The sequence below is a fragment of the Gekko japonicus genome, unplaced genomic scaffold, assembly GCF_001447785.1.
Source record: "Gekko japonicus isolate JY-2015 unplaced genomic scaffold, Gekko_japonicus_V1.1 scaffold599, whole genome shotgun sequence".
NCBI lineage: Eukaryota > Metazoa > Chordata > Lepidosauria > Squamata > Gekkonidae > Gekko > Gekko japonicus.
In genome coordinates this window covers 830,173-849,714 of record NW_015172571.1, presented here as the reverse complement: position 1 = coordinate 849,714, position 19,542 = coordinate 830,173, and the positions used below count along the sequence as shown (strand labels likewise).

Below are 19,542 nucleotides of genomic sequence, written 5' to 3'. Positions count from 1 at the left end.
GATCACCTTAAGTTAATGTATGAGTTGTTTTTTTCTAAAGTAAAACCTCAGGATTCAGGTTAAATTGCCGTGTTGGCACTTTGCAATAAATAAGTGGGTTTTGGGTCGCAGTTTGGGCACTCGGTCTCTAAAAGGTTCGCCATCACTGGCCTAGGGCATTCTTCAGAAGAATGCTGTGCTGGTCCTTCGTTGTCTTTCTGTTGTGGAAGGAATGATACCCAAGATAAAAAGAATTACCTTAGTTGTTTTGCAGGGAGGTAGTTGGGGCCTGGGGAGGGAGGGCAGCGTGATACAGCCCGATCTCGTCAGATCTCGGAAGCTCAGCAGGGTCAGTACGTGGAAGGGAGGCCACCAAGGAAGACTCTGCAGAGGAAGGCTGACGGCAGACAGCCTCTGCGAAATCACTTGTCTTGAAAGCCCCTTGCCGGGGTTGCCATAAGTCGGCTGTGACTTGACAGCACTCTACATGAACAGTTGAGGCCTATTACCCCTTGCTTTCTTCTCAAAGTAACCTTCTCACAAACCCCAGTGTGACCGTGGAGGTCAAAGGTGAGAAGTTAGGATGAATGTCCTAATCCTACGTGCCTCTTCAGCCCAGCCGTGGAGTCTCCTTCCTTAGAAGCATTCTAGGGGGGAAAAGGGGTAGGCAGATAACAGGCTGTAGACATTTTAGATACGAGCCGGGACAGTGGGCGTGCCGCAGGTTGGCAGAAGCGTTGAAAAGGAAACCAGGGAACGTGGCACTGGCCACAGAGTGCAGCTGCCTGGGTATCTCGGCTTGCATTGTTTCTACAAGCACGTTGCCAGTCTCCACAGGGGCGAGGATATTCCTGAAACAGCCGCAATGATGCAAGTCTGCTTCATTTTACACTGTGATCTCAAGGTGGCAGAACGGAATCTTGCAGAGAAGACAAACAATTTCTAGGGTGTCCTGCCTCAGGGCAGAAGGGTGAGCTGGAGTGGTCTGTCAGGGTCATCCCTCTGGGCTTGCGGGCCTCAGGAAAAGTCCGGCCCTTCCTCGTATGGTTTTACCAGCTCCTGCCCTTTAATTTGCAGAACGGTACATTTGATCCATGGACGGCGGCTTGCTCGCTGCACCAACCACCAGTAGCTATTTTAGAAAGGACATTTTGTGCCTGTTGTGCGCGTGTCTGGCTTGGATGGCGATCGAGCTGCCATTCAGCAGGGGCCGGCGTTGTGTTCAAGGGCCCTTTCTGCCAGCAGCACGTTCCTAGCTGCGGTGCAGAGCTGTAGTTTTTCAAGCGCTCCACCTGTAGGAAACCGGTTCCATATTAGCTGTCTGTGCATCTGGTAGGGCACCCCTGCATGCTGCAGAGGATTCTGGGGAAAGATGGGGGTGGGGAGGATGTTTTAATGTGCATTCCCATTTCACATAGGGGGGCTGGCTGGGTCTATTGGGCCTCGCCATCTCTGCACAGGCGCTGCAGATGTAGGCCAAAAGATGCACAACTTCAGGGGAATGCTGGGTATTGCAGAGGGAAATGGGTGACTGCTGCTAACAGGCCTTCTAATGGAAGCAGCCCTAATAACCTCTGAGGAACCTCGGGGTGTAGCTTGAAAATGACTGGCCTCGAAAGCGATAGCCTCAATTAGAGGAGGAAAGGGGCTTTGGACTGGCTCCTCCGAGCACCTGGAAGGTAGCTCGTAACCAGCATGGTCCTTCCTCTGTACGGCCCAGCAACACAGAGCGATTTCCACAGCAGTTTCCACCTCCTCAGGGCCACCCCGCTGCAGAGGAAGGGGGTAATAGCCGGGCCTGTATGTATTTTGTACTTTAGCGAACGTACCACACAATTCCGAATTCAGCATGCTCAGCTTTATTTCTTTAAAAACAAGAGTAGCAACAAAAGCAAGTTTCTTACCCCTTTTGCTGCAAAGAAGTGTCCGAAAATTGGAGGGCAGTGTTTGGAGGAAGGGGGCAGAGGGAAGCCAATCAGGGTCTCCCGTGGTCAGGAGGGGAGCGGCTGCAGTATCCCATATAGTTCTTTACCCCTCTATTGAGGCTTAACCAGAAGCAGAATTAAGTAATGCAAACTATATGCAGCTTTGTTTGGTTTGCAAAGCATATTTGGGTTGCTGCGTTCAGCCGGGGTTTGAGGAGAATTTGAGCTAGCTTTGGAATTTCGTGTGCACATGTGTGCATTGTGTACTCGGCTCTGAAAGTCGGCTGTCCTTTTTTCCACCCATGGATATCCCTTGATTCCAATTCACCTTGCCCTTTGCTGAGAGCATATCCAGGAAATGAACTCCTTGGTCTCATGGGATCTCTGTGTGCACAAGAATTAGCGGGGAGAGAGTCAGCACAAACTCACATCGTGCGGTCGTTAAGACAGTGGTTAAAAGCCTTAAACAGCTTGGGTTCATGATACCTTGTAAGAGAATAACTCCTGCTATGTGCCGTATTTGTTATTTTATTTACAGTCTGCCTTTGTCATTGAGCCTCGAGGTGGATTAGAAGAAGAGAAGAAGAAGAAGAGATTGGATTTATACCCCGCCCTTCACTTGGAGTCTCAGAGCGGCTTACAAACTCCTTTCCCTTCCCCTCCCCACAACAGACACCCTGTGAGGTGGGTGGGGCTGAGAGAACTCTGACAGAAACTGCTCTTTTTCAAGGACAGCTGTGCCAGAGCTTGTGACTGACCCAAGGTCACACCAGCAGGTGCAAGTGGAGGAGTGGGGAATCAAACCTGGTTCTCCCAGATTAGAGTCCGCACACTTAACCACTACACCAAACTGGCTCTCAGAATTACAGAATGAGAAGGCAATGCAATAAAAACAGTGTAATAGCTACAAGCAACTGCAGTGAAAATGGTTAGATCTGAGACCACTGGCACCTTAGAGACCAACAAGAGTTTCAGGGTATAAGCTTTCAAGAGCCAAAGCTCCCTCACTAGACACAGAAAAAACAGTGTAATACATATGACAAACAATGCAAAAAAATTATGTACAATAAAAAATGCAAGAATTATAGAAAAAACTGCCTAAAAATCTCAAACATTAAAGTTAGAAATCATGTTCGCTTTGTTAAAAATGAGCCAGTTTGGTGTGAGAGCCAGTTCGGTGTAGTGGCTAAGTGCGCGGACTCTAATCTGGGAGAACTGGGGTTGATTCCCCACTCCTCCACTTGCAGCTGCTGGATGACCTTGGGCAAGCTATAGTTCTGACAAGAGCTGTCCTTGAAAAAGAGCAGTTTCTGTCAGAGCTCTCTCAGCCCCCCCTACCTCACAGGGTGTCTGTTGTGGGGAGGGGAAGGGAAAGGAGTTTGTAAGCCGCTGTGAGACTCCGAGTGAAGGGCGGGGTATAAATCCAATCTCTTCTTCTTCTCTTGACAATTCAATTTTGCTTCAGCCCTATTTATTCCCTGCATAAAAAGTACCATTCTGACCAATGATCTCTAAGATCCATCTCTGAAGCACACCATCAATGCATGAGGTTCTCGGTGGCTGCTCCTCAATTATGGAACTCCCTCCCACTCCAGACTTGCCAACAGTTAAGACTTGAGCCACTTTCAGAGCGACTTCTAGTATGGTTGCCAGCCTCCAGGTGGTGGCTGGAGATCTCCTGGGATTACAACTGATCTCCAGGTAACAGAGATCAGTTCCCCCGGAGAAAAATGGCTGCTTTTGAAGGTGGACTCTGTATGGCATTATACCCTATTGAAGTCCCTCCCCTCCCCAAACCCTGCCTTCCTCAGGCTCCACCCCCAAAACCTCCAGGTGTTTCCCAACCTGGAGCTGGCAACCCTAACTGCTACTTGCTTGTTTGGGCTGGTTTTCAGGGCTCATAGCTGAGTCAGGAAGGCGTGGCGACGTGTCATGCATTTCGATGGGAACTTGCTCAGTTTTGCTGGGGGGGAGGTGTTTGTTTGTTGCTTCTCTTACCTGCTCTGAGCTATTGGGATGATGGGACAGGGAGGAGAGGACTATAAACCTACGTAAATGAATAAACAGCATCAATTCAGGAGGCCCCGAGAGAAGGGGTTACATCTCAGGCTGCAGGCTTGTTTCATGTTCTGTGCCCGCTTACTCGGAGGGAAATCCCATTGAAAATGGGGGGTTTTCAGGCAAGAAACCACGCGCAGAATCAGCCGCTATATTGCCAACCTCGAGGTAGGGCCTAGAGATACCCCAGAATTACAGCTGCTCTCCAAACCACAGAGACCAGTTCCCTTGCATGAAATGGCTTGTGACGACCCCTTATATGGGGAGGTCTGGTTTCCCTTTAAAAGTGTTCTTTATGTTTTGTTCTACTGGGTATATCTGGCTGCCACCAGGAAATTTTAAGGCTTTCCAAACCTTTATGCTTTTACTTTGGCTCTTTACTGGGTGGGTAGGTCGAGTTGAAGGCACATGAGGTACTATGTGGTCCTAAGGAAGTATTTATTTCAGAGTTGGCATACTTGAATAAAGAAGATTTATTAAAATAATTCATAAATAAAAGGGTAGAACAATGTAACCAGTAATGTGAATATTTTCAACAATTGCTTGGTGTCTCACACAAGATCTGCTCCCTTACTGACAGGGATCTTTCGGGTAACTTTGTAACTCTTTAACTCAAGGTTATATACGTTCACTGTTTCTTTCTAGCCTGTCACTCAGACTTTCCTTTTTCTCTGAACGACATCAACAGACAGCTTAACTGCTTCCTAGACACTTAGCTTCAGCTTATAACTGTTTCAACAACGAACTGCTTGTCTCTCCTCTCATACACAGAACTTAACTCCCTGCTTCTCTCACAGAACTCAGAACGAACTCCTATCAACTGTCTTCATCAACTGTCAAACCTGTAACTGTCACTCCTGACAGACATACATATTCATCCACTCAGAATCACTTCCAAAACCCCTCCCCCTCTCTGTCAATCACCAATCACACCACACTTGTCTCTTCAACCACTCTAGTCTATCACAGCCATGCAACCAAACTTTTAAAGAGACACACACACATATAAAACAAGGAATCATTACATGGCTGCTTTGGAAGGTGGAGTCTGCGGCATTATACCCTGCTGAGGTCCAGCCTTCCCCAAACCCCGCCCTCCCCAGGCTCCACCCCCAAGTCTCCAGGGAGTTTTCCATGAAGATCGTTTCACAAGGTTAGCCATGTTGGTCAGCAGTAGAAGAGCTAGATTCGAGTCCACTAGCACCTTAAGAGACCAACAAGGTTTTCGAGGGATAAGCTTTCAAGAGCCAAAACTCTCTGGAAGTTTTGACTCTTGAAAGCTTATACCCCGAAAGTCTTGTCTAGCTCTTCAGCCTGGAGTTGGGAACCCTAATGTGCCCATCAGAGTACACGCCCTCTCTGTAGCTTCTCATATGGGGTGAGGAAATGTCCCTTCATTTCTGATGCTCAGCTTTGGGCAAGGAACAGCCTGTCTCCCACTGTGGTCTCCTTTTTCACCCCATTCCCCAATGGCTGAAGAGATCCACTGGAAAAAGCTTTAAAATACTTCTCCTGTTGATCCAGTGACCGTGCTGTTTCAATCCACACAGAATACACTCCTAGAAAGCAGTGTTCCCTCTAGGCTGAGTTAGTGTGAGCTAGCTCACAGTTTTTTTAGCCTCCGGCTCACATGTTTTTGCCTTAGCTCAGGAAGGATGGCTCCAGAGCAAACTGATTTATGCAGAAGCCAAATCGCTTGCTCACAACTTTCATGCCAGTAGCTCACAAAGTAGAATTTTTTGCTCACAAGACTCCACAGCTTAGAGGGAGCATTGCTAGAAAGGTAATCCAGAATTTAATAGCAGCCGCGTGTCTTGACATCACATAGGAGTGGGAGAAACCAGATGCCCTCCAGTCTGAGCCCAATTGGGTTCAAAAATTTTGTGATCTTATTTACGAACCGTTGCAGCAAGTCAGGATTCAGCAAGGGAGACAAGGAGAGGATTGTTTTATAGAGGAATGGTGGCCCGCAATTGCTTTTTTGGGAAGAAACAGCCCCTAAATAGGGGGGAACCAAACTAATATAAGACCATATGTTTATAAATGACATTGCAACAATTCTGCTAGTCCTCTAGTGGTGTGAGCAAGCAAAAAATGGGGCGGGAGAGAGAGAGAAGGGAAAATGGATATTTACAGCAGTGATGGGTTTCTTTGTTTTTAATTTTTTTAAAAAACATTGGATTTTAGCATTGGATATTGAATACAAACAGAATCACTGTAACATACAACATATTCAAATAGTATCGTGACAGCATACACTTGGGGAGTCAAACATGCGGCCCGGGGGCCGGATGAGGCCCCCCCCGAGGGCTTCTATCAGGCCTGAAAGGGACTGGCTGTCTCCTGCTTCTTCCTCCAGTTCTTCTGCTGCTGCTCTTGTGTCATAGCTTGCTTTCCTAGACTCTTTCAATCGCTATGGGGTGATAGATAGGCAAACGTCTGCTCCCTGCACTGGGCTGAGGCTCCTCCCCCTCCCAGATTGCTACAGCACAGACATTTTGATACAATAATTCAGAGCAAGAAGTGTCAGTTATAAGAGACAAATAAACAAAATATTGACCTGTCATTACATTTTACAACACACATGGCCCGGCCCAACAAAGTCCAATATATGTCAGATCCGGCCCTCATAACAAATGAGTCCGATACCCCTGGCATATACCATGAAAGTGTGCATTATACAGACATGTTAATAGGTTATCTTGACTAGAATAAGATATTATAAGCTCATAGCCTATCAGGGTGTCAGGAGTATTAGGTAATATAATATAATATAATATATAATACAATATAATATAATATAATATTGTTTTTATTGTTTTATTGTGTATGTTAAATAAAAAGTCCTTAAGAAATCTTTCCTCCTTGCTGGTAGGTTTTCAACTTTGACCCAGCAGCCATGGTGATGGGCAACGAAGGCGCCAAGGGAGATGAGGACATGACCAAGCTGTGCAACCACCGCCGGAAAATTGTGGCAATGGCTACCCTCTATCGCAGCATGGAGAGCCACGGACCGCTGAGCCTGCCACACCTGGGGCCAGGTAATCACCATCTCCTGCCTGAAACCCCGCTTCTCACCACCCTCATTTTTAGTGCTGTTACCTGGGCTTGGGCACTAAGGCCTGGCTTTGTCAGCTAAGTGCACCTTTCTTCCCTTGGGTTCTTACTGAAAGATATGCCCTGCTGTTGCTGTTCTCTGCCACTGTGGCGTAAAGTGCGGCTTAGGTCAATCTGGCACGGGGATACCTTTATCATTTACTAGAGTCTCCACTGGCATTTATTTATATGCATATTTATACCCTGGTTTTTCCCCCAATGGAGACCCAAAGCAGCTTACAATATGGTTCTTGCTTCCTCCTTTGTACCCTTGCAACAACCACCCCATGGGATCGTTCAGGATGAGAGTGACTGCCCAAGATCACCCAGCCGCTTCTCTGCATGAATAACTGCTCTGACCTTGCCTCTTGGCAAGCTAATTCTCTCAGGAGTGGGTCATTCCACTGCGTCTTGGCTTCAGATGCAGTTGGGTCAATCAGTTACTGCCCAGATATTTTACAGAACTACTTGGCTTCAGAAGAGGCTTCCTGTTCTGTCTCTTCATGAGTCACTGCTCTGGGATATTTTCTTTCTTTCTAGTCGGGATGCACCCTTAGACTCGTGCAGAAACAAAGGGGTGAACTTCTCATAACAGTACTCTAGAAGTAGAGCTTCTCAGCCAGAATGGTGAATTCTGCTTTGAGCTCTATTGGGGGGTAGGGGTGGGGTAAACTCTCAGAAATCTAAGCAGCAACAGTTAAAGCTCTCAGAAGAACTTGAATGTCTGCAGGGCTGGTTCCAGCATTGGGAAGGGGTGTTCTCAGGGTGTAAGGCCCATGACTGCTAGCTGGGACCTCTGTCGCATCATCCCTTGTCTGTAGAGCATCCAGCACCACTGCCCGGACCCCTCATCCCTTCCTCAACCCCAGGCTGCAGACCGGCCAGGCAGGCAGCCGGTGAGCAAGGAAGGGGTACTGGCAACAATTGCCGGAGGAAGGAAGACATGAACTGAGTGGCCAGCCAGCAGGGGTGAGGAGCAGTGCCCAAAATCAGTGTCCACCATCACCCTCTCCAAGCAAGAGGGGGCAGGCCTTGGCTCTGTAGGCAGTGCTCCTCCACCAAGGGCCATCCGCCTGCCTTCCTCCGTTGGGCAGTGGCAACATCTCTATCTCCCGGCTGACAGTTGCCTGTGACAGCAGATGCAGGGGGGGGGGCTCCATCACTGCATGGACCGGGGCCGTGACTCAGTGGTTGAGCATCCACTTGGCCTGCAGAAGGTCACAAGTTCAGTCCCTGGCATCCCCCACTAAAAAGGAATCTGGTCATAAGTGATGGGAAAGACCTCCGCTCGAGAGCCCGGAGAGTCGCTGCCAGCTTGAGTAGACAATACCAGCCTTGATGGACCAGGGGTCTGACGCAGCATAAGGCAGCTTCCTGCTCTAGAGGGTGAGTGGCCATCAGTTGTGGCTTTAGCCAGTGCCTCTTCCCCCTATCCTCCCCCCATTGCCTCTTCCCCCTATCCTCCCCCCATTGGTGACGGCTGAGGAGGGGAGGGCCCAGCCCAGACGGGGTGGTGGTGCTGGGATGTTGCTGCTGCTTGGGAGCAAATGGTAGCTGCTTTCGGGGCTAGCTTCCTGGGGCGAGAGGCTCGCCGATGGTCCCTGTCAGGTCCCAAAAAGACCTTGGGGTTCGCTTATGTAGATAAAAGCAGTCACTCAGCAAAATAAATTCTGAAGACCAGGTTTAAAAAAGAAAACTACTGGATTTAATTGGAAAAAATTTGTTGTAGTAAAAGGGGTGTAAACAAGCAGGAAACATCCAATCATAACAAGCAACGGCAAACAAACAATAAAAAGCCAGGTAACAGGACCAATGAAAACAATAACTCACTTCTGTGAGGCCAATTCCTTAAAACAGTCCAATATCAGGTAGGAGAAACTGGATCATTTCAGCCCAGAGTATAGCCTGCCCCACCCTGTGAAGCCTAATGAGAGAGTGCCTCGCCACAGTAGCTCCCTCTACTTAGGTCCATTCCTCTGTGGTCCGGCCGCCAGCTGATAAGAATTCAACTCCCTAATTAACCCTTCTGCCTTGCAAAAAGATTAGGGAGGTTTACAAGGACGATTCTCCGCCATAGTAAAATCTCACAGCTGAATATAATGAACATGCAAGGCTAGGTCCTACAACCTCTGTTCCTTACAGTCCCTTAGCAGCTGCCTGCAGAGCGAAAGAAGCTGCCTGCTGGGGTAAGATTGGCAACAGTTGCTGGGGTAAGAGGAGTGCTGGTGGCCCTTCAGCAGCTGCCTGACGCATGGAGAGCCACGGAGGTGTAGCGGTCAGAGTGTCAGATGAGAATCTGGGAGACCCAGGTTCAGATCCCCACTCTGCTATGGCAACCTTGGGCCAATCACCCCCCCCCAGTAACCTACCTCACAGGGTTATTGTAAGGATAAAATGGAGAACGGGAGCATTTATTTGATTTGATTTCTACCCCGCCCTCCCCACAAGCGGGCACAGAGCGGGTTACAATCAGGAGTCACGTGTTCCCTCTAAGCTGAGTTAGTGTGGGCTAGCTCACAGTTCTTTAGCCTCCGGCTCACAGATTTTTGTCGGAGCTCAGGAAGGAGGGCTCCAGAGCAGGCTAATTGATGCAGGGGCCCAATCGCTCGCTCGCAGCTTTAATGCCAGTAACTCACAAAGTAGAATCTTTGCTCACGAGACTCCACAGTTTAGAGGGAACAGACAAGGACAATATGTAAATTAAGCCATTGAACCAATATCCATGTCATTTATTTATTTATTTATTTGCAGTAATCAGGATGGGAATGCCTCCACGGAGCTATTAAAGAGCCCGCATGGTCAGCAGGGGAGGCCAGGACAGATTTGGATGTCCGTCGCCTCGTCCGAAAGCCCGGCGGAACAGCTCCGTTTTACAGGTCCCGCGGAATTGTAACAGATCCCGCAGGGCCCTGATCTCAAGTGGGAGCCCGTTCCACCAGGCTGGGGCCAGGGCAGAAAAGGCCCTGGCCCTAGTCGAGGCTAACCAGACATCCTTGGGGCCGGGGACAATCAGAAGCTGTTGGTCAGTTGAGTGCAGTGCTCTGTGAGGTGCCTATGGGGAGTTAAGTCGCACTGGATCCATGCTGATAGAAAGGGTGGGGTACAAATGAAGTAAATAAATCATAGTTCTCACCTTCTGGATCTCCTTGTTCTCCCCAACGCCCCATCAGCTGTCGGTTACGCCACTGCCACTGTGTAAGTGTGCCCTTTCTCTTTGCTCTGTGGGGAGGATTGCCTTCCTCTCTTGACTTGGTCTCTGTTTGTTCCAGGGGCCCTGAGCCAGCCGTCTCAGCCACCCACACCAGGACCCAGCAGTCGCCCACAGCAGACGCTTCCCAGCAAAGGACCCGCCCCCTTGGCCAAGGTCCCGGAACCCTACCTGCAGTGCCCTTCCGATCGCTACGGCAACGCCTGGCCCGGCCAGAGCTCCTCCTTCCCGCAACACCACAACGCTCTCTTCGGGGACGTCTTCCCAGGCCGCCTCCCTGCCACCACGAATGGCAACACCCGCCCGACCTTCCCTGCCGAAATGAACGCCGCCGGGGGTTCCTTTGTGCCAAGCAAGGCTCTCTTGGATGCATCGCCCCGGCCCTATCCCTCGAGTGGGCTTCTCTTCTCCTCACCAGATGAGGCAGTTCCCGGACAAGATGGCAGCCCCTGGAGCAGCCGCCCAGTTCCTCTGGGGTCGCAGACTAGCGCCACAGGCTCACCCGCTCCCACCACCCTCTCCTCCGTTTCATCCCCGGCGGGCAGCGCCGAGCCCTCCCCGCAACGCTCTTCCTCCGCTTCCTCGGAGCAGGGCCTCGCCGGACACCGGCCGGCTCCCAAACCCTCCGGCTTGGACGCAGGGCCCCCGGCCAACGCCTTAATCAACCAAAGCAGCAATAACCTGCCCTCAGTGCCCTTAGGAGTTGCCCCCGAAGGCAAAGGACCGCCCGGCCTGCTGCTCCTTCACCCACAGGGCCCAGGCTCTTTCCCAGCCAGTAGTTTGTTGAGCGCAGCCGCCAAGGCCCAGCTGGCCAGCAGGGGGCGTCCTGACGAGCTGGCCGTCAGCACTTTACCCAGCCGCTTACTGCTCTCCGTGGTGGGCGGGCGGCCGCCTCGGCGCCAGCGCCGCTCCCCCACTGTCCTGCGCCTGCTCAAGGACTCCCATCCGGGGCAGGCTGTGGCCACCCATTCTGAGGAGATGCCGACCCGACACCCCCGGCCTCAGGACCAGCCGCTGGCAGGAGAGGCCAAGAATGGACCCCCGAGCTCGGCGGCTCCGGTTCAGCCGCTGTCATCCCTGCTCAGCTTGCTCGGCCCTCCTGCGAGCTCGCCGGCCCCCGGGCTCCCATTGCTGCCCCCAGCCCCTCCTGGTGATGGTTCCGGCCCGTTGCCTTCCTTTCAGGACTTCAACAGCCAGCTCCTCAGTCTCTTTGGACAGCTGGCCTCAGCGTCTTCCGAACAGATCTCAGGGAGCCCCCCGCAGCCAAAACCTCCCGTCTCCCCACTCAGTCCCCATGGCCCCCCAGGTAAGTTGTGTGTGGGTACTTCGCGGGGACCGAAAGCAAGTAGTTGGGGGTAGAGATGTAAAATTTCCAGAAATTTTAAAGCCCTGGGGAAAAAATCAGTGTTTTTTTCCTTTTTTCTCCAGAAAAAAAATGGTTTTTAAAAATATATATATGCAATACTTAATGTCGTATCAAACCTAAACGAATTTTACTTCTTTAACAACATAAAATGCATCATTTATAATTTGCTTGTCGTACAAAATTGCAATATTTGCCATCTTTAATCCCCACTCCTCCACATGCAACTGCTGGTGTGACCCTGGGTCAGTTACAAGTTCTCTGTGAGCTATTCTCTCAAGAGAAGTCCTCGAAAGAGCTCTCCCAGCCCTACCTGCCTCACAGAGTGTCTGTTGTGGGGAGGGGGAAAGGAGATTGTAAACTGCTCTGAGATTCCAAGTGAAGGGCAGGGTATAAATCCAATCTCCTCCTCCTCTTCTTTTTCTTCTTCAGTTTGGTGTAGTGGTTAAGTGCGCGGACTCTAATCTGGGAGAACTGGGTTTGATTCCCCACTCCTCCACTCGCAGCTGCTGGATGACCTTGGGCAAGCCATAGTTCTGTCAGAGGTGTTCTTGAAAAAGAGCAGTTTCTGTCAGAGCTCTCTCAGCCCCGCCTACCTCACAGGGTGTCTGTTCTGGGGAGGGGAGAAGAAGGGAAAGGAAAGGAGTTTGTAAGCCACTCTGAGACTTTTGAGTGAAGGACAGGGTATAAATCCAATCTCCTCCTCCTCCTCCTCCTCCTCCTCCTTCATGTTTATGGAATTTAAAAGTTATAAATACCTCTGTTTCATACAAGCAAAATTGCCAATATACGCAGAGCCTGAGATAAAACTGCAAGCTGATGCACCCTGTGCTCTCTTAGCACGCATACCTTAATTTTTGCTATCTGGTTAGAGAGAGCTCAGTTCTCAATGGAAGTTTCAGTTTTCCTCTGAGGCTTTGGTGCAGTTTCTGACCCACCCACCCCAATCTTTTTTTCTCCCTCCTGCAAAGCAAGGCAAGGAGCTACTTTTAGCCGGTCTGTGGATAAATGCATCACAGTGGTTTGAGGGACAGGTGAAAGCATTAACCACGTTGGGTCAAAAGGGCAACAGAAGGCATGCAACAGTTGAGAAGCAGTGGAACCCTTGCATATTCCCCTCATAAAGATTAGATACCTTCTAGGTGCCGAAAGGCAGAGGTCATTTTGGGGGGGATCGCAGTTCCCCTGGGTGAGGTACGGGGGGCGGGGCACATGACGAAGCCCCGCCTCCTGCTTCCGGCCGCCCCGCTTCCAGCCCTCATTCAGCCAGGAGGAGGCAGGAGAAGAGGGAGGGTAAGTTGCTTCCTCCCTGCCTCTCCCCACCCCTGTCTGCCTGGAGCCAGAGAGGGCCTTCGCGGGGCTTCCTTGCACTCCCGCCGGCCATGCAGGTCCACCCCTCATGGGGCTCGGCAGTGGAGCTGCAAGGCTGGCCGCGGCGGCCGGGACCGTTGGGGGCAGGGTGTGTGGCCTCATGACACCCTTCCGGTGATGTCACGGGGTGTGGCCTTATGACACACTTCCGGTGATGTCAGGGGTGTGGCATATGCTAATGAGTTATGCTAATGAGTTCCCCTAGCTCTTTTTCTACGAAATGACCCCTGCTGAAAGGCATCTGGGATTTAGGAGCCGTACATGTCTACAGCATGGCTCCAAATCATTGAAAACATTTAATTTGTTCTAAAGGAGAAAATATTTCATAGGAGTTTTTTTTCAGTGCTCCACTTAAAAGAACCAGGCAGTAGGTGACATGAAAGGCCTCTACCTGGGACCCTGGAGAGCTGCTGCCGGTCTGAGTTTGATGGGGAAAGGGTCTGATTCAGGACAAAGCAGCTTCATGGGAGCGTTCATGTATATGCCACCCAGAACTCTTTGGAGGAAGAGTGGGATAAAACCCAAATAAATCAGTAAAATTCTGAGTAAGCGTGGCAGGTGCTGAACCCTTTTAGATGCCCAAGACCTTCTGGCAAAGCACGGTGCATTCTGGGAACGGTCAATGTCTTTGAGTGGCGTGTGTCGCCACACCTCAGCATTTGTTTGTTTTTCTCTTCCAGGTGCTGCCTCTGTGTCGCCCTTGACTCCCAAAGTCCCTCCAGCACCCAGCCCCATCGCCGCCCCTGCCAGCGCCATGGAGGGAGGAGGCCTGGGCTGCCCACTGCCCTCGGGCACTGATACTTTCCCCTTTCTAGCACAGGAACAGGCGCTGCCGTTTGGGAACGCTCTACCTCCGGGGCTACTCCCACTGGGCTCCTTCCCGTTCTCCCTGACCCTGGGCCCCGAAACACCCCTTCCTCCGATTAGCCTGCAGGGGGAGCCAGAGGGGCAGCCCTTGCTGCCTCTGGTGCTGCCCGGCTTGGATTTGCTGCAGCAACCGAGTGGACTCTTGGCATCACTGCTGGCGCTGCCAGGGGCGCCGTGCGAGGGTGAGAGGGAAGCAGCAGCGACCGCAGAGCCCCTACTGGAGCCGTTTACCAGCCTCCCCGAAACTCTACATCCTCTGCTTTTCCCAGCACTTTCAACTTCTCCAGCTGTCTTAGCTTTAAATTCAGCACTGCTGGCAACCAGCCTGGGCCCTTCGGACACTGGGCCAGGCCCTACACAGGTAAGAAAGCGTTACTCGGGTTTACTCGGGCTGCCCATTCCTTTTGAGTGCTCTTAGGACGGCAAAGGTTGCATAGGGCTGGGGTAGGGAACAGCTTTACCTGTTGGACACCCTCCACTTTCAAAGCCATTAAAGCAACATTTCGGGATTTATATCCCGCCCTCCCCACATAGCGGGCTCAAGGTGGGTTCCGTCAGATATAATATACAAATAATTAAAAACAGAACATGTAAGGTAAAATACAGTGCAATTCCTATATATCTAATCAAAGCCTCCACAGATGTGGCCTATCACAATTGGGGTTCCAGATGTTACACAGATCTGATCCACCAAAGGGGAGGCCCAATAGATGGATAAAAGGAGGATACCCACTACCTCAGCTAAAAGCCTGGCGGAAGAGCTCCGTCTTGCAGCCCTTGCAGAACTGTAAAAGGTCTTGCAGGGCTCTGGTCTCATATGGGAGCTCATTCCACCAGGTAGGGGCCAGGGCGGAAAAAGCCCTGCGGGTGGTTGCAACCTGAGCATTTTAGTGGTAAAGCATTGGCAGTTGGGGATTCTGCAGATGGAGAAGGTAAAAAAGGGCACAGGCTGCCATTTATTGCCCTTTGTTGTTTTTAATTCATCTAGCAGTAGCAGCAGCGATGTATTATGTCTTTATATGGCATGCTTTGTGCGTGGCAGAATACCTTGGGGCAAAACTCTGCCCCAAGGAGCTTACAAAATTCGTTTGCGTTATCCATGGAGGTGTAGGCTCCCTTTGGGAGCTAATCAGGTGAAGGGCAGGCTGCCACCGTAACAGGTCATACCTCTAAAGTCCGTGGGTGGCCTCATCATGTGGATCAAAACATCTGCACAATGAGGCCACCCGGGGTAGGGGAGATGTTTCTGCAAATTTACGAAGCCTCTGGATTTGCAAGACAGTGAAAACATATAGTAGTCGGGTCAGCTGCTCCAAAATAGCATGTAGTACATGTGTATGTACAGACATGAAGAAAAAATATGAAAGTTAAAAATAGTAATTGGCCAATGGAAGAGAGGGGAAAGCATGCAAAGTCAAGAAGCTGTGGCTTAATCTTTTTAATATGATTTTTGATCTGTTTATATTTGCAGACTGCAGTCAGATATAAGCAGTGCTCCCTCTAAGCTGTGGAGTCTTGTGAGCAAAAATTCTACTCTGTGAGCTACCGGCATTGAAGTTGTGAAGGAGTGATTTGGGTACTGCATCGGTTAGTTTGCTCTGGAGCCATCCTTCCTGAGCAGAGACAAAGATGTGTGAGCCGGAGGTTAAAAAAACGTGAGCTAGCTCACACTAACTCAGCTTAGAGGGAACACTGGATATAAGATGTCGTTTGATTGCAACTCTGTAGACGGGGGGGGGGGAATGTGTACTGTTAGTGAGGAAGACCTTGATTCAAATCTTGCCTTTGTTAATGGCCTCATTGGGTGGTGGTAGGCCAGCCAGTCTCAGCTCCTTTCTCTCCCCCATCTGGAAGAGGGGAACCACAACAACACTGGGCTGCCTTATGGGCCCGTTGTTGGGAATATCGAGGTGAAAGGACTCTTTTTGTAGCAGGTACTCATTTGCATATTAAGCGACACACCCCCTAATGTAGCCAATCCTCTGAGAGCTGACAGTAGCTCCTGTAAGAAGAGCTCTGTAAGCTCTTGGAGGATTGGCTACATTAGGGGGTGTGTGGCCTAATATGCAAAGGAGTTCCTGCTACAAAAAGAGCCCCAGGTGATATACACACCGAGCACTTTGAAGTTGTGCCCTGCAAGTGCTATCTGTTGTTATGTTGTATAGTTTTGTAACAGCAGTTACGTAACTTGGAAGGGGCTATAATCTCTCCTTCTGGACAGTCGGCTGGATTAATTCTTTAAATAGGAGCATTATCTTACAGTTAGCCAACGCGCTCTGCGTAAAGGGCAGGGCGTGAATGGAGGTGGTACAGCGAGGACTTTGGGGAGGAGAGAGGCGATGAATCTGTGCACACAGAGACACAGGGGGAGGGCCAGAGCTCATGGAGCACAGGAAGGAGAGACACACTCACACACACCATTCAGTCCTGGCACCCCCGGAGTTGGGGAAGAACTTCCTCTGTCTGAGAACTTCTGTTATAGCAAGAGGAGGACAGGATTATCAAATTTGACTGGCAGTGTAGCCCAGGCGTCCCCAACCTTTTTGAGCCTGCGAGCACATTTGGAAGTCTGACAAGGCATATCGGGTGCAGCAAGAAAATGGCTGCCACAAAATGGCTGCCGCAGGAGGCGGAGCCAGCCCCAGAACGATTGCCACAGCTTAAACTGCAATAACACAGGGTAGATCCTTGTGCTGTGGTGGCAGTTGCTGCGGTGGCAGTTGCTGCCAAAGCAACATTTAAAAAAAAAAAAACCTGTACAGACAATCAGAAGACTTGCTGGGCAAAAACCCCACCCAGCCACACCCACGTCCTAAAAACACCTGGCAGGTGCTAGAAAAGGGGGCAGGTGCCATGGTGCCCATGGGAACCACTTTGGGGACCCCTGGAATTGCCCCTCCCCAGCAGGGTTCCCTCTAAGCTGAGTGAATGTGAGCCAGCTCACAGTTTTTTAGCCTCTGGCTCACACATTTTTGTCTTCGCTCAGGAAGGATGGCATGGCTCCAGAGCCAACTAATTTATGCAGCAGCCAAATTGCTCACTCACAACTTTAATGCTAGGAGCTCACGAAGTAGGATTTTTGCTCACAGGACTTCACAGCTTAGAGGGAACATTGCTCCCCAGTCCTAGATCCTGCTGTTTTGGAGGGGGAGAGAGGGGGGGATCTGACAAGACAGATGCCCAGAGCCTACCCTGTAGGAATAGTGGCACCTGTGTAAAACACTGAATCCCTGTCCAGGATGGGACATGGTACAGCTGAGGCCCGGCAACAGGTTTTGGTTACTCCACTTAGGTCAGTCACTGGGCTCGTCCCCCAGGTCTTTGGGTTGTTTTTCTTTTAACCCTCATCTTTCTGTCTTCTGTGCCTCTTCCGTAGACCGGCCTGGCTAGCTCTCCTGTGGCACCTACCTCCACTAGCACGACATCGACGACTACTGAGGGCACCGCCCCAGGCACCCCCAGCCCCTCAGGGAGGCTCAACCCCCTGATGCCCCAGCTTGTCAACCCGCTGCTGAGTACAACGCTTCTGGGTGAGTGATAGCCCTTCTCTTACAGTTCCCATTTCTGGGAGGGTGCGGCGATTACGGTGCAGCCAGGTGCGGAGTGCAGAGTTTATGGTGTAGCCAACCGAGTGAGCCCTCTCTCTGTGCGTCTAGGGCTAGTTATACTTGGCGCTAGGTCATTGATGCCGAACCTTAGCCTGGATGGCCCAAACTAGCCTGATCTCATCAGATCTCAGAAGCTGAGCAGGGCCGGCCCTGGCTAGTATTTGGATGGGAGACCGCCAAGGAAATTCAAGGATGCTGTGCAGAGGCAGGCAATGGCAAACCACCTCTGTTCCTCTCTTGCCTTGAAAATGCGATAAAGTTGCCATAAGTTGGCTGCAAGTTGACAACACTTCCACCGCCAGTTGAAACTGAGTGGGCCCCAGAAGTGGCTACACAAAGCCCACGGTCCCACTTTTTAGGGCTTATAACCACTGGTCTCAGCATGGAGACTAGCATTGCCAACCCCGCTGGTCCGGCCAGGGGTTCCCCCGATTCTTGGGGCTTCAATCCGCCACTGGCCAGGCCGGCAGGGGAAGCCCCAGCCCCGAAGCGACATCCCTGTCACGATGTCACACCAAATTGCAGGCTCATGGACATATATCCTAATACAAACAGAATATATACCATGAGATGGCAACAAATATGCATAGACTCTTCTTTTAATTTACTTATAAGCGCGGTGGCTCAAGTGGTTAAGATGCTGAACTGCAGACCGGAAGGTCGGTAGTTCAGCCATTCGAGACCCGAGTGCTGCATGACGGAGTGAGCTCCCGTCTCTAGTTCCAGCTCCTGCCAACCTAGCAGTTCGAAAGCAAGAAATTGCAAGTAGATAAATAGGTACTGCCTCAGTGGGAAGGTAACAACATTCCGTGGGCCTCGGCATCTAGTCATACTGGCCACATGACCACAGAGAAGTCTTCGGACAGCACTGGCTCTTCGGCTTGGAAGCGGGGATGAGCACCACATCCCTAGAGTCGGATTCGACGGGCTTTCGAGCAAGGGAAACCTTTACCTTTACCTATTGTAATGGTGCTCAATAGAACTTACATTACATACAATCCTTGTTATTTGTATCAATACAAGTACTACAAAAGAGCAATATGCCACAGAAGTAATTTCAGAAGTCTTCCATCTATGTAGAATTTATGTGTGAGGATTCTTTGATAAAGACAAAGAAACAGGCTGAAAGTAAACCGGGACCCCATCAGAATCTTTCACATGCTGCATTGTGTAATAGTGGGTTGTGGGTTGTTGTAAGAAGTAGGCAATATTGTTTTTTGTAGTACTTTTATTTTTATTTTATTTATTTATTTATTGTATTGATACAAATAACAAGGATGGTATATAATATAATTTCTATTGAGCACCATTACGTTATTTATAAGTAAATTGAAAGAAGAGTCTATGCATATTTGTTGCCATCTCATAGTATATATTTTGTTCATCCCTGTCACGATGACATCACCCAGAAGTGACATGATCGGCTACCAACGTCGGGGGGTTCCACTCTAGTTTTAGGGCAAACTCTATGGTTTTGAGGGCAAAAAACCCATAGAGTTTTGCCCAAAAACTAGAGCAGAACTGCCCCCTTCCAGTGTTGGCAATGTGACGGCGTCACTTCAGATGATGTCATCGCAGCACAAGCCAGAAGATCCCCACGAGAAAGTTGGAGCCCCCCGCCGGCAGCCAGTAAGGACCTGGCAATCCTAATGCAGACCTGTCAGGTGGGAGTAGGTTGCACCAGCTCCGACTGAATGACGGATTCATTGCTTGGCGTAGTAACGTGCCTACCAAATCAGAAAATACCCCCACATGATTGGAAGAGAACCAACCCACCTCTCCCACCAATGACTGAATAGGAAAATGAGGCCTGTGTTTGTGCCAAAGGGTACAGGATCACAGAAATGACAAGTGTGACATATTTATTTATTTTATTACATTTATGTCTCGCCCTCCCCATATAGCAGGCTCAGGCCAGGTTCCAGACAGACCGATCTGCACACAGGACAGATTTACAGTTTAACATTAAGAACATAACAGAAGCCAATGTTATGGCCCATCTAGTCCAACACTCTGTCACACAGTGGCCAAGAATACCAGGTGCTATCAGGAGGTCCAGCAGTGGGG

General features: G+C 50.3%; 1 protein-coding gene across 1 annotated transcript in view; it reads left to right on the top strand.

The window, feature by feature from the left end:
• The window catches only part of MBD6 (methyl-CpG binding domain protein 6), a 39,320-nt gene that overhangs the window by 8,939 nt on the left and 10,839 nt on the right, over positions 1–19,542 (top strand). The window contains exons 4-7 of the mRNA XM_015421359.1: positions 6,838–7,003; positions 10,328–11,572; positions 13,681–14,228; positions 17,244–17,397. Of these exons, the coding sequence (XP_015276845.1) occupies positions 6,838–7,003; positions 10,328–11,572; positions 13,681–14,228; positions 17,244–17,397 (2,113 nt within the window). The remainder of the gene's footprint in view (positions 1–6,837; positions 7,004–10,327; positions 11,573–13,680; positions 14,229–17,243; positions 17,398–19,542) is intronic.